This window comes from Pseudonaja textilis, chromosome 1 (assembly GCF_049901715.1).
Source record: "Pseudonaja textilis isolate UNSWEBS1 chromosome 1, rPseTex1.2, whole genome shotgun sequence".
NCBI classification, from domain to species: Eukaryota; Metazoa; Chordata; class Lepidosauria; order Squamata; family Elapidae; genus Pseudonaja; species Pseudonaja textilis.
In genome coordinates, this window is record NC_141990.1 from 312595890 (window position 1) to 312610106 (window position 14217).

General features: G+C 36.1%; 1 protein-coding gene across 8 annotated transcripts in view; it reads right to left on the bottom strand.

Annotated features, from left to right (window-relative positions):
- Positions 1-4740: 4740 nt before the first annotated feature.
- The window catches only part of TOGARAM1 (TOG array regulator of axonemal microtubules 1), a 29497-nt gene continuing 20020 nt past the window's right edge, over positions 4741-14217 (bottom strand). For all 8 annotated transcript variants that reach the window (XM_087922516.1, XM_026698800.2, XM_087922515.1 and 5 more), the window contains 7 exons: positions 13391-13549; positions 12304-12430; positions 11494-11609; positions 10302-10491; positions 7661-7880; positions 6459-6545; positions 4741-5898 (listed from right to left, as the gene is read on the bottom strand). In XM_087922516.1, coding sequence (XP_087778642.1) covers positions 5645-5898; positions 6459-6545; positions 7661-7880; positions 10302-10491; positions 11494-11609; positions 12304-12430; positions 13391-13549 — 1153 coding nt within the window. In that variant the 3' untranslated portion in view covers positions 4741-5644. The remainder of the gene's footprint in view (positions 5899-6458; positions 6546-7660; positions 7881-10301; positions 10492-11493; positions 11610-12303; positions 12431-13390; positions 13550-14217) is intronic.

The following is a 14217-nucleotide window of genomic DNA, read 5'->3' on the forward strand; positions in this document are numbered from 1 at the left end:
ACCTATAAAGGTGTAACTGTTTCTAGCTTGTAACTAGAAACGTGATTCTGAGCATCTCTTGAGCTACTGAATAAATACCTTGGAAAAACTTAAGAAGTACCTCTGCAAAGTTCAACCACTGCCAGAACAACTGTGGTCTTCAAAGACTAGTTCCTGTCATTGTAATGTGCCAATTCTGAGTTACTGAAGGAACCTAGCTGATCATCACTTATATTTATTACAGTAAAATAGTAGTTTTGCTCTGTACCAAACAGTCTCATCCAGTGATGGCTAACCTTTTCATCGCATGCCGAAAGTGTACACGCACACAGGTTCCTGCACCCATAATGCAATATGTGCATAACACACACGTGCCTCTGTGCATGCGTGCGCATCCCCCCTGTGCATGCGTGGCAGATACCTGACAAGGTGGCATGCGCAGTGTATCTGTTCCAGGTGACAGCTCGCATGCCGGCAAAAATGGTTCTGTGTGCCACTTCCGTCATCACAGGTCTTATCTGTCTCCTATGCTGAGTGACTTCAGTCACCCTTGGTTTCCATTTGCAGGGGTGTCAAACTGGTGGCCCATGGGCCAGATGCGTCATGCGCAGGCCACATCCACCAGCTCCCCAAAGGCAAAAAACATGATACATTGCAATGTCACGTGACGCAATCAAGTTTGACACCCATAATTTAGAGTGAAGCATGCTTAACAAAGACAACTGATCAGTCTTGTATAAAAATGTGTGCAGATTATACTTATGTGGCTGACAAGAGACATTGGAAAGGAGTATATGAAGAATGGATGCCGAGAGCAAAAAGGGAAGGTTATGTTCTGACCCAGGCTTCGTAAACCATGATTATTCACAAACTTGTTTTTTTAAAGAAAAACCTATTTTATTGCAACGCTGGGAATGGTTTTCATTCCCAGCCGGAATTAAACTCAAACAGTCCCCCAAGATAAGCACACACCTTTCAGTTCTGTGAAGTGCTGCCAAAAATAGAAGTATCGAATTAACTAGAAAAGAAACCAACCAAAGTACAAGAAAAACTAACTGAAGTACAAAGAGCTTCCAGGATGACTTGGAACCGATGGAACTACTTTGCTTCTTGCAAAGGTTTCATCATTTAGGCCTGACTTTTATCCCTTATGGAAGGAGCAATCACCTCCCAGCCCTATTCCCGAGTCACCCCTTTAGTTTCAGCTGCTCTCGCCTTCTAGCAGTTCTGTGCACATGTGCACTGGGAAGAGGCTGTCCTGGGTCCTCTGACTCGTTGCTGCCAGACTCCAAAGGCTCCGAAGGCAGCACCCAACTCCCAGATAATCCTGGCCCCATCTCTGCATCGGACACAGTACCCTCATCCGAGTCCTCTCCAGACTCCCTGACTGGTCCCCATTCTTCTCACTGTCCGATTCTGCTACCGGCTGCACTGGCTGCTGGCGAACCACAACAGGTCGATGAGAATCTTGGGGGGTGGGGTGGCAAGAGATAAGTTTAAAAAACAAAAGAAAAATATATGAAATGACATATGAATGTGATGGGACCAAGGATGGGAATGAATAGCATTGGTATAAAAATGTTTAGCTGTATTTCCCTCTCATATTTGTTTAACAGATAACAGATAATCAGAGTTGGAAGGGACCTTGCAGGTCATCTAGTCCAATCCCCCGCCCAAGCGGGAGACCCTACACCATTTCTGACAAATGGCAGTCCAATCTCTTCTTGAAAGTCTCAAGTGAAGGCGCTTCCACAACTTCCGAGGGCAAGCTGTTCCATTTCTTGATTGTTCTCACTGTCAGAAAGTTTCTCCTTATTTCCAGGTTAAATCTCTCCTTGTTCAGTTTCCATCCATTATTCCTTGTCTGGCCTACAGGCACTTTAGAAAATAGCTTGACCCCTTCCTCTCTGTGGCAGCCCCTCAAATATTGGAAGACCATTATCATGCCTCCCCTGGCCCTTCTCTTTACTAGACTAGCCAAGCCAAACCCAGTTCCTGCAACTGTTCATTGTATGTTTTAGTCTCCAGTCCCCAATCATTCTGGTTGCTCTTCTCTGTACTTTTTTCTAGAGTCTCAACATCTTTTTTATAATGTGGTGAGTAAAACTGGATGCAGTACTCTAGGTGTGGTCTTACAAAGGATTTATAGAGTGGTATTAGTACTTCCCTTGATCTTGATTGTATCCCTCTGCTAATACAATTTAGGATTGCATTAGCTTTTTTGGCTGCTGCTGCACACTGCTGGCTTATATTTAGCTGGTTGTCCACTAAGACTCCAAGATATCTCTCACAGTTACTGCTATTGAGCCTGGTTTCACCCAGTCCATATGTGTACTTTTGGTTTTTCTTGCCTAAGTGTAGGACTTTACTTTTCTCTACATTGAATTTCATTTTGTTAGATATGGCCCAGTGTTCTAGTCTGTCAAGATCCATCCGGATCTTGAGCCTATCTTCTTGGGTGTTAGCTATTCCTGCCAGCTTAGTATCATCTGCAAATTTGGTAAGTTCCCCTTCTATTCCCTCATCTAAGTCATTAATGAAGATATTGAAGAGTACTGGGCCTAAGACGGAACCTTGTAGCACCCCACTGCTTACTTCCCTCCAAGTAGACTTAGACCCATTAAGGACTACTCGTTGAGTACGGTTGGCCAGCCAGTTGTGAGTTCATCTAGTGGTGGTGCTATCTATTCTACTATTTTCTGGCTTACTAAGAAGTAGATTGTGGTCTACTTTGTCGAATGCCTTGCTGAAATCTAAATATATTATGTCCACAGTATTTTGCTGGTCTACTAATTTAGTCACTGTGTTGAAGAATGAAATAAGATTGATTTGGCATGATCCGTTTTTAACAAACCTGTGCTGACTACTAGTTACTACTTTACTTGTTTCTAGATGTTGGCAGATCTGTTTTTTTAATTATCTTTTCCAGTATCTTCCTGGGTATTGATGTTAGGCTACTTGGTCTATAGTTTCCTGGGTCTGTTTTTTTTTTTCCTTTTTTGAAGATGGGAAACACATCAGCTCTTTTCCAATCCTCTGGTAGTTCCCCAGTGCTCCAGGATTTTTGAAAAATATGGTGCAGTGGTTCTGAGATGACCTCAGCCAGCTCCTTTAAAACTCTGTAATCCATCAGACCCGGTTGATTTGTTTTCATCAAGATCAGACAGGTGTTCTCTTACTATTTTTTTGCTTATTTTAACTTTTATTTCTGGTCTGTCTTTTACAGTTATGTTTTTGGTGGGTTGAGCTATAGTTTCTTTTTACGTGAAGACGGATGCAAAGAATGAGTTAAGCAGTTCTACGTTCTCTCTGTTGCCTGTTACTTCCTTGCCATCTTCTCTCTTTAGTGGACCGACTGTTTCCTTGATTTTTTTCCTGTTATTGGTATGTTGGAAGATACTTTTTTTTTTATCTTTGACGTTTGTTGTAAATCTTTGTTTGTTCTGAGCCTTTGCTATCCTAACTTTGTATTTGCAGATTCTGGCTATCTGCTGATATTATGCCTTAGCTGTACGTCCTTCTTTCCATTTTTTGTACTTGTCCTTTTTTTCTTTCAATTTGCCAGAGAGATCTTTGTGCAGCCATGCTGGTTTCTTCTTGGATTTTTTGTTTTTTCTTTCTCTGTGGTATTGCTGGTCTGGGCTTCTATGATGATAGTTTTTAGAGTTTCCCAAGATTCTTGAGTTGTTTTCTTCTTTAGGATTTTCATCCATGGAATCTTTCCCAAGTTCTCTCTGAGTTTATTGAAATCAGCTTTTAAAATCCAAGACTCTGGTGTCATTATGTTCTGTTGCTTGTGTTTGTGTTATGTTGAATTCTCGTATGACATGGTCACTCTCACCCAAGGTTCCTGCAGTTTCAACTCCCTCTATCACTTCTTCTCTGTTTGTAAGAAAAGTCCAGTATGGCTGTCCCTCTAGTTTCACCCTCTACCTTTTGGACAACAAAGTTGTCAGCTAGGTTGGTTAGGAACTTATTTGATTTCTCACTTAGTGCAGAATTAGTTTTCCAATTGATATCAGGATAATTGAAGTCCCCCATTACTATTGTTGTGTGTTTCCTGCATATGTTTGTTAATTGGCTGGCAAAAAGGACATCTATTTTTTCTGCTTGATTGGGTGGCCTATAATATACGCCTATGGCCAAGTCATTCTTTTTTTCTTTTATATTGACCCATATGCATTCTAGGTGGTTTTCATCTTTGGTTTCATGCATTTCTGTAGCAATATAGTGGGCCTTTACATACAGTGCAACTCCACCTCCTCTTTTATGGGGTCTTTTTTTTTCTTTTTGAATAGTTTGTATCCTTCTACCAGTATGTTCCAGTCATGGGTTTCATCCCACCAAGTTTCTGTTATTCCAACTATATCATATTTACCTTCATGTATTCTTAGTTCAAGTTCACCCTGTTTGTTCCTCAGACTTTGTGCATTTGTATATAGGCACTTGAGATCTTTATGTCTGACACTGTGTTTACAATTTTAGTCCTTTTCTGTTTAAACTAGGAGGGTTGGAATTCTAGTCCTCCCATAGGCACAAAGCCAGTTGGTTAACTTTGGCCCAGTCATGCCCTAGGAAGGAGGTGATTGCAAATCACTTCTAAAAAATTTTCCCAAGAAAACTGCAGGGACTAGTCCAGGCAAGCTCTGAAAACTGGACACAACTGAATGACTTTTTCAAAAAAAATCTGTCAAGTAGTTAGAACTTAAGTTTTAAAAACAATAATCTTCAAGACAAATCAGGAAAGGGAAATAAACCACATTATTTACAGAAATAAAGCCATTTATTTTTATAACTTTTTTTATCTTTCAGATGAATACAGTACTTGTAGGTGTCATATTTTGAGAGCAGAACTGGCACTATATTGCTGAGGATTGCACGTAAGGTCAGAAAAGTTAACACCTTTATAAATTTTGGACAGATAAAATTCAGTAATATTTTTCACACTAAAATATGGAAGCTATATTCAACATGTGCCATCTCTTTTAAGACATGTTCAAAATCTGTAAAAAAAATATTTTCTATAAATTGTGGTCAACATGCTTCATTAAAACCTTTTCCAAGTTTTACAACAATGTGCAGATAATTATGCTCAACTGTCAAGCAGATGTAATACATCAACAGCAGCAAAAGCAAGCTAACACTGCACAATCATGAGTGGGACTGATTTTTAAAATACATTTTTCCACAAATATCACACAAAACCCTGTTCTTCATGTCTCTCCAAAGTCCCCCCCCCCTTTTAAGGCTATATGAGAAGACATGGCATAACATGATTTCATGATTAAAACTATTTCTAAATTTCATCTTTGTTAGTACACATAGGGCACCATGCCACCAAGTCAAAAAGAGTGCAAAAAAGCAGAGTTGTCTTTGCTTTCACAGACATCCAATCCCGATTCTACAGAATCTTGGAACAGCACCAGGACAGGAAGTACGTTTGCAAGTGCCATACTGATTTTGGTTTCAGCCTAGGACTTAAACTGGAAAAATAAAGTCCTAAATGGTTGGTCATTAAAAGCAGTCACTCCAATTTCACTTCTGTGTGAAAAGCACAAACATAATAAAGGCAGGCTGCTTGAAAATGATCCATTCCAGCCCATGTAAAATTGTATGCTGTTATACAGAGCCTATAATAATCTTTATGTCCATATCAGGGAATGCTTCAGGTAGTTTGGTCAAGGAATTCCTCCAGAGTTCTTTTTATGTGTGGGGGCTGCGATGCAGCATGGATCAACAGATTCTGACCCATTTGTGCAAAAAGTGCTTTTGACAGTTTAGCAGTGGCTGCCCGAATATTTCCACCAGCTCCAGGTAAGGAACCACTGTTTGTCATGTTGCCCAACAAATGCCATAAAACCACCAAGACTTTCTGCTCCACTGCATGAGGCTTCCGGGGATACAGCTCGACAACAAGTTCTGAATGCAGGAAAAGAACCAAGGGAGAAAGAGTTATTGTTCATACGAAGATATGGTAAGATGCGACTCCCCAGATTACTTCCTAAAACTGAAAAGAAATTCTATCTTAATATAGTCTTTTTAAGAAGGCTATTGTGCAAATTCAGAAGCAACTTTTGTGAACTATGAACTTATATACTGCACACAAAAAAGTCAAAGGATCTTCTAGAAACATAACAGATATTGGAAGAACAAATACGTTTTTACCAAACAAATTTGTACCAATAGAAAACAAATCTGATTTCAAACACTTCAATGGAATAGAATATTAATAGGCCATATTATATTTGCTTTTCAGTTTCCTGTATTGGCCATGAGTTTCAGACTAAAATTCATATCTACTGCCAATCCTGCAATACAGAAACACTTTGTTAAGTATTACCAAATGTGGTAATACTTAAAGTGTAAAGATTTGAAAATACATGATAGACTTATTCAATATAGATCAGTCTTAACCAAGAAAAAAAACATTGATGAGAAAAAAGGACATGAAGCATAAAGAAAACTGCTGAAAGCCTTACCAGCTAGTTTTTCAGTTATGTCTTGTTTGGCTTTTCCATTCAAAAACTGGGCCTTAGTGCAGAATGGCTGGAGAAGCAGGTAATTGTCTTGAAGCAAAGGAAACAAAGACATAAAACACAGGATTTGCTTCAGGAGATTTAGCTCTGAGCTCTAATAACAAGACTTTGTATAAAACAATAAAGATGAAACAGAGTTTGAAAAATGGGATAGAAAAATTTAATCTCAAGGCCCAGAAATCTCAGACACTCAATGGTGAATTTACATTCTGCATTAAATCACAGTATAGTTTATTTGGATTCATTTAGCATGTTGGTTAATGTAGCTGTTGTGTGTTAAGAACTACAATGTTTGGGGCTGGATGGGGTAGAGAACATTCATTTTTCTTTGTTTTTAATACTAAACGTTCTGAGAAACATGGCATTGCAGTGGTATTAGAGAATGGCTGAGAACTTTTTAAAAAGTATTTTTAAAATTGAATTCTAATTGTGGCAGCAGGGTTATAGAAAGTAGGCAACACTTTAACACTTAAATTGAAGAGGGGATAGAGGGACACAGAGAGAAAAAATAAAGGTAAGGTATCAAAAACTGCCTAAAGTTCCCTGGGTGACTGAAGCAGCGTACATATAGATAAAATAAATACTGGTCACCACATTTCAGTAGCACCATCTAGTATAATTGGGAGCTACAAAAAATAGGAAAAGGTCCCCAACCACTTCCACTTTGGACATGAAAGCCAGCTGGATGACCCTATGACAGTCATTCAGCCCAATCTCCTTAAAATGGGAAGGATATTATTTGTTTGCTGCTTGAGTTATTTATTTTATAATAGTAAAGGCTTAATGAATTAATTCTAAAAAAAAAAAAGCATATGGGCTAATAGTTTAATTTGAGTGGACCTTTTTGACATGATAATCAACAAACTATGGGTAACCCAAACCATGGCTCAATATATGTGGAATCTATATATGATTTTTCCTACATCCTGCCAAACTTCTTAACTTGCCCTAAAGTATTGTTGAAATGAGACTGGTACATTACAGGAATGTTTACAAACTGAACCAATCAAGCATTAATAAATCCACATTTGTATTATAAGCGGATAAATAAAACCCCATAAATTCCAAATTGTTTAGTCCCCTCTTTTATTGCAATGCTACACCTTAAAGCTCAGTATAGCAGATGGAAGAAAAAGTCAGTTTACCTAAGTGTTGACAAAGAGCCTGGATGACATTGGTGGCAGCAGCATAGATGCCTGGGTTCTTAGAATTCAGATTGTTATCAACCAAGGCAGGAATTAACATGTTGATAATAGGAGATAATTTCTCTTTCAACAGAGGAATCAACTGGTGCATGGTCTCTAGAGCAACCTGATTGACTTTGCTATTTGAGTCATGTAAGCGAGACTTGAAGGCATCAAAGATCTAGACAGACACAATTACAATAATTTGAATTAGTTTATTTGACCAAATATATATTTAAACTGTCAGGTTTAAAATGTGGAATCCTATGGAAATGTGCTCAGATCCCAACTTTTCTAGTAATTTCAATGTGAACCCAAACAACTTCTTTTTCTTTCATATATTGCTGCACTGGTGGAATATCCTGAAGAATGGTTGGTCAGTCACAGGATAGCAAACCCTTTTGCAAATCAAGGATATACAACTCATATATAAGCCGTTTTAAAGTTCTTTAATCAATATGCTTTTGCTCAAGAATACCTAAAACCCCCAACTATTAAAGGAGCTTGAACTCCAAGAGATAGCCATTTGCTTAAAGAGTATCTGACAAAGAAATATCACACAAAAGAAATAGATAATAAACAATGATACTTAGGATGATTGATCTGCTCATTTAAGGCAATTTGCATTAATAAAAGTATATGAAGAAATGCTATGATTGGTGCTGGGCAAAACTAGATTTAGCCAATTTTCTTTTTTATTTCTTGACTTCCTTTCCCCCCTTTTATTTCTCATTCATTTTCCATACTTGATATAATTTTGTTTGCACAACATAATGCAATAGGCATGTATTTATATTTATGTTCCACCTGATAGTTATTTTACTTCATTACAAAACTGACAAGAAGTAACCTGATTCATGCAGCTATCATTTTTTGTATAAACATTTAATACTGCAATATATACATGGAAAATATTGAATTATTACTCATGAATATCTTACATTATGGTTTTATCAGAAGTTTAAAAATGTAGTGTAATCTGTTTTCTGGCTAAATTGAGTGTCTCATGTATCAACACAATTCTGTGAAAGCTATATTTAAAATGTTTATAGAATTGAACTTTATAGCAGTATGTTTACAAAAAGACAACTGAAACATATTATTCAGTATATTAAATTCCAACATGCCTGGAGCTTTTGAAAAAATAAACTGTGGCTCATTTGTACAAGATGATATAATTGAAGTTATTTATGTAGCCTATGAAACAATGAGTTTGAACTGCCCTATCCTGATAAACTAGTGAAAGTCATTTTGAGTAACATGAAATTATTTTTCTATAATCATAAATTGATATAACAAAAAGGTTTACTGTGTGTATTGAACACTTCAAATAAAGTTTGAGGAGTAGAATGAGTTGCAATGATTTTGCCATTGGAAGTAAAATTGATCCATGGTGACGACAACAACAATCGTGATAACTCTAGTCCAAAATCTGGAAGTAACTTAACCATTGAGACCATATTATTCCAACTCCTGAAGATACGTTTGATTTTCTTGGCAATATTTCTAGTATCTGGAATCTATCAGGGCACAAGAATCAAGAATGTACTTTTTGGAGGTGTTACATTTATCTTTTCCAGGCATCTCTTCCTTTATTTTGTATTCTCACCATTATTAAGTTTGAAGTTTCAATATATTAATATTGTTTTAAGTACATCTATTTACATTTTTTCTTGTTAGCTATTTTGATATAGTAAAATAAAATACATTTTAAACATCTCAAGACTAAAATTAAATTCTAGAATAACAATGTGTTGTTGAATGTGGGTCCAGAAAAAAAACCAAGGTACTGGCAAGTTTTATGTCTTAAGCTTAATCAAATATTTTATGAGAAAACCATGCCTTAATTACATCAATAGTCTTTCTTATGTTGCACCTGCCATCTTGAGGCTACCAAGAATACATCCAGTAGGAGGGTTCCATGTACTAACAAGATATGTGCTGGACAGCTGCAGTATGACAGATACAACACATGAAATATATTCTACATAATCAGCTGTTTTCACACTAGGGAAGCTCAGGAAATGGAACGCAAAATAACATTCTTGCCATGCCATGTTCTTGCTACCAGAACAGACAATACTGGGCTATGTGAACCAATGTTCTGACACCATATAAGGCTTCTTTCATTATCTTTGCTCCCTCCCTACAACTATAACTATGATTCTATCTACTGGGTTAGTGATTTGCTTATTTTTTCCCTTATAGTCATTTGTTTCTTGCATTTCTATTACATTTGTCAGTGCAAATAGCATAATTTATCACCTACATCTGTGATGGCGAACCTATAGCATGTGTGCTGAAAGTGGTGTGCAGAGCATTTCTGCCGGCACGCAAGCCATTGCCCGGAACAAATCAACTACGCATAGCACACACACCCTGCCAGCCAGCTGATTGTCGGGTATCAGCTGATTGTCGGGTATCATGCGCGGGGGGAGATGTGTGTGTGAGATGTGCATGCATGCGGGTTGCGCACAGAGGCGAACAGCGCGGGGGAGAGTCACGCACGGATGCGCAGAGGTTAGCCATCACTGACCTACATGCTTTCCTGTCATCTCTAGAGAGAATACTGAAGGTTCTGTTGTAACCTATATAATGTTACCTTCACAATGTTCGCAACAACAAGGTCTTGGTTGTTCTCTGTGTCTGCTAACAGTTGTTTAATTCCATTAATTCGATCGCGGAAATCTTTTGCATTTAGTAAAGCTGTTATAAATTTTACATATTCAGCACTTTCCAAAGCATTGCGAGGAACTAATTTCCTGGATATGTCACGTATTTCTCTAATCTCTCTGTTGAGAAAATAATGAGAGCATTCTTTAATTGTATACTCCAATCTCCTCTATACTCCAGTACATATATAGAAAGATTCATAGTCCATGGATCTTTCTCTCTCTCTCTCTCTCTCTATATATATATATATATATACTCTATTACTTTAATAGATATAAAGTTATTAAATTTATTAGCTTCTAAAAGGTTACAGAAAAACAACAACTGAGTTTTCCTGGCTCCTACAGATATTAGGTCAGTTATAACATTAGTTTCATGTGGATTAGAAATCAAATCCTGAAAATGTCTGTTTGTAACATGAATACAAAGAAGCGTATCTACTACTGAGAGCTTAATGCAACAGTGATTGATATAAAAATTAAGTGAGAAAGAGGGACTCAGAAATTATCAATTACAAATACAGTACTAGGTTTATACAGTCTCAACTGAACAATTTTTCATTGATCTGGAAAATATTTATATCCTTTAGATCAAATAGTGATTATGGTGAAACCACAAGCAATTCCATTAAATGAAAAACCATCTACTATAGAAAACTGCTACTTTTAAAAATAATTATATACCTTGGATGAATTTATTTTACTTAGCTACAAGCTTTGCTTTTATAGAGTGTCAACAGTGACAAACCATTTTTTTAAAACTTGTCAAGTACTAACATAAGGAAAATGTTATTTAACTTTTCGACTTCTCACAAACAAAATGCATAAAACATGACAATTTAGTTATTAAAAAAAACAATCATCTCATACACATAAGAAGAAAGTTCTGGAATGTTAATTTGGTATTTTCTTTTGTTCCAATTTTTCTATACCTAGTTTACAACATACTCCGTGTTCAATTTTCTATTCAATTTTCCATTTATAACAAGAAAAACTGTCATCCCTGTTTACATACAGCAACTGTATAATTTTTTTCAGATAAACATTATTTTCTTTTAGATTTGCAACATCTGAAAGATGCTATTTTGATGGAATCTTTGAAGCAGGAGGGCACAACCATACCTGTCACTAGCACTAAGTACTTCACGTGACATGTTTGATCTTGAATTGTCCATGTTGCCAGTATGAGAACGCCTTCCTTTGGCTGAGGGTGTAACTATTGGCATCTCCCCAAGTCCCTGAAATTATGTAACAAGAATAAAAATGTTTATTTCAGTTCTCTTTATATTGCCTCATATCTTCATTTGTCTCTAATACAATATCAAGAAAGAAGGGCTCATTTATTAAATATGGGCTTTTGTCTCAAAAAACTTCAAACACTTGTAAATACGTAAACACAGGAGAAAGTAGAGGAACAGAGAAAATGTAAAATGTAAAACAATAAATGAAAAAAGTTCTCGTAAAAACAGTTTACATGCTTCTGATAAAAATAGGCTTAATGAAAACATTTAATGTTTGCTCTGTGCTAAAGCAAATGATTTGATGAAGTTCCAAGACAAAACTTATTTTCAAATTGAAATCCAAGCGCTATGAAATAGGTGTTCAGCCTTAATAGATCTCAAAGATTTACACATTCTAATTAAATAACAAAAGCATAACCAACAATCAGGGATTGCAAAAGACATTACTTGAGAAAACTTTCCCATAGAAATGCAATATCATACATCTGCTAAAGAGGAACTGGAAAATAATTTTAAATAAAATCAAAAGGCAGATAGGTATAATAAGTAAAATACTACACTTTTAAAACATGTTATTGTAAATTTATCCAAGCCATATAGCAGCATGTTCAGTTCATTATCACTCCCCAGATTAATAGGAATTTATGTCTTATTTTTATTCAATCTTATTTTGGAGTGTTTTTCAACATACCTTCTGACGCAAATTGCTGACTGTCTCTTTAACATAAGGCAAGTCCTTTGGCAGCACGTGCTTTTCAAGCATTTTATCAAAGTCCGTGTGCGTCATCAAAGTGAAAAGCATCTTTCGCCCATAATATCTATAAGCATCACAAAATCAGTTTTATTAACACATATATTCATGAAATTAATCAAAATAGAAATGCAATAAAAAGAAAGAGAAGGAAATCATATTGACTGAGCTTTTCTGAGTCTGGCAAATTTTGCATCTTAGAGTACAACTTCATCCTTCATACTAAATGTACTTTCTTTAGAATACAATCATACAAACTTTGGATAGTTTTTTCTAGGTATTCCAGATTTCTGCTTTCTGGTGATTGCAGAAAGCAAAAATCTGGAACATCTACAGTAGAAAAAGAAATATAAATCTACATACTAACCAAATGTGAGTGATATGTGATTCTCTATCTTCCTACCATTCTTGCATACTTGGAAATCAGTGGACATATGACACTATTTACTAGTTTGTGAAATAATAATCTGCAAACAAATCTGTGAACGCACATAGTAGTATCAGATGTAGGAATTTATATTTTAGTTCCATAAAAAATATCTGAAGACATCATTTTTTTCCCATAAATGTAACAGCCTAAGCATAAGGACTTAATTCTTTAACGTGATGGGCTAAAAACCAAATATGCAATAACTTTTCATTTTTTTACATTTTTCCTCACATCAGTATTTTGCAATTTCTCAGCTTTTGTCTACAAAGTTTTGATTTTTCCTTTTCTTATGTAAAATATCCCATAAATGAGACATCCAGAATGGAGAAACAAAAAGCCACCTTTTACAAAAATCTAAGTCAATAAGAAACTACAGAAACTTAAATCAGTGTTTTCCTGTATGAAATAAATTTTCATACCTGAAAACGCCATTTGGGATTCTTAGTTTTTCTTTGATTTGTCCTTCGAACTTGATATTTAAGAATTAAGACAGAAACTTAAGCTTTCATACAAAACAGTCTAAAACATGTTCATGTCCTTGTTTATTTTAAAAAATCATGCCATTCAGCATTTTCCCTTCACTCTGCATCTGCTCACCTTGTTTCTTGTGAACCATCTTGGACGAATTTGGCCACAGCAGACAAAATCTTGTCAGTTATATCCTTAATTCCGGACAATATACGTCCTGGTCCCATGTGCTCTACAACATCCGACAAATGTTGGGCAGTGCATCTTCTTACTGCTGTATTTAAGTGGCTGGTAAGAATTAAAAAAGCATATACAGTTTAGAAAAATACATGATTATTATTTATTCAACAGTGATGCTGAAAGACCTTTTTTAAATTTTTATTCATGTTATAACAGGATCAAGATAACAAAGGCATAAAATTCCAGATATCTGGAGCTAAATTTAATGCATTTGGCTAGTAGCAATGCAAGGCCCCTTATGTAGTAGACCCGCTCCAAACAACACAATTCCAGATTAAAATGAAGGTGTGCGGCAGCAAAAGGAAACAAGGGTTTTTTTGGTCATTAAAGCTAAGGAAATGTTTTAAATAAAAGAGAAAGAAATAACAATAGAACTCTTGCTAATAAGCATGCGTGAATATTTTCTTGGACAGCCATCGTTTGCTTATGTCTTGTCTTTCCACTGTGGCTTCCAAAATGCATTACTTAAACCAGCTTATATCCAGTGCAAGAATGGAATAAAAATAGTTTATTAAAGACATAAGAAAAAAAAATTACAGGCAAATCTAATTTACTCCTGAACCATCCATTCTACCTTTCCGTTTTCGGTTGTATCATGTCTGTACACCACTTCATACATGTTTCTCTCCTTTTCAAGAGCTATTCAATTCTATCCATCTATAGCAGAGGTGTCAAACTCGCAGTGTCATGTCACTATGTGACGTATCGCAACTTTT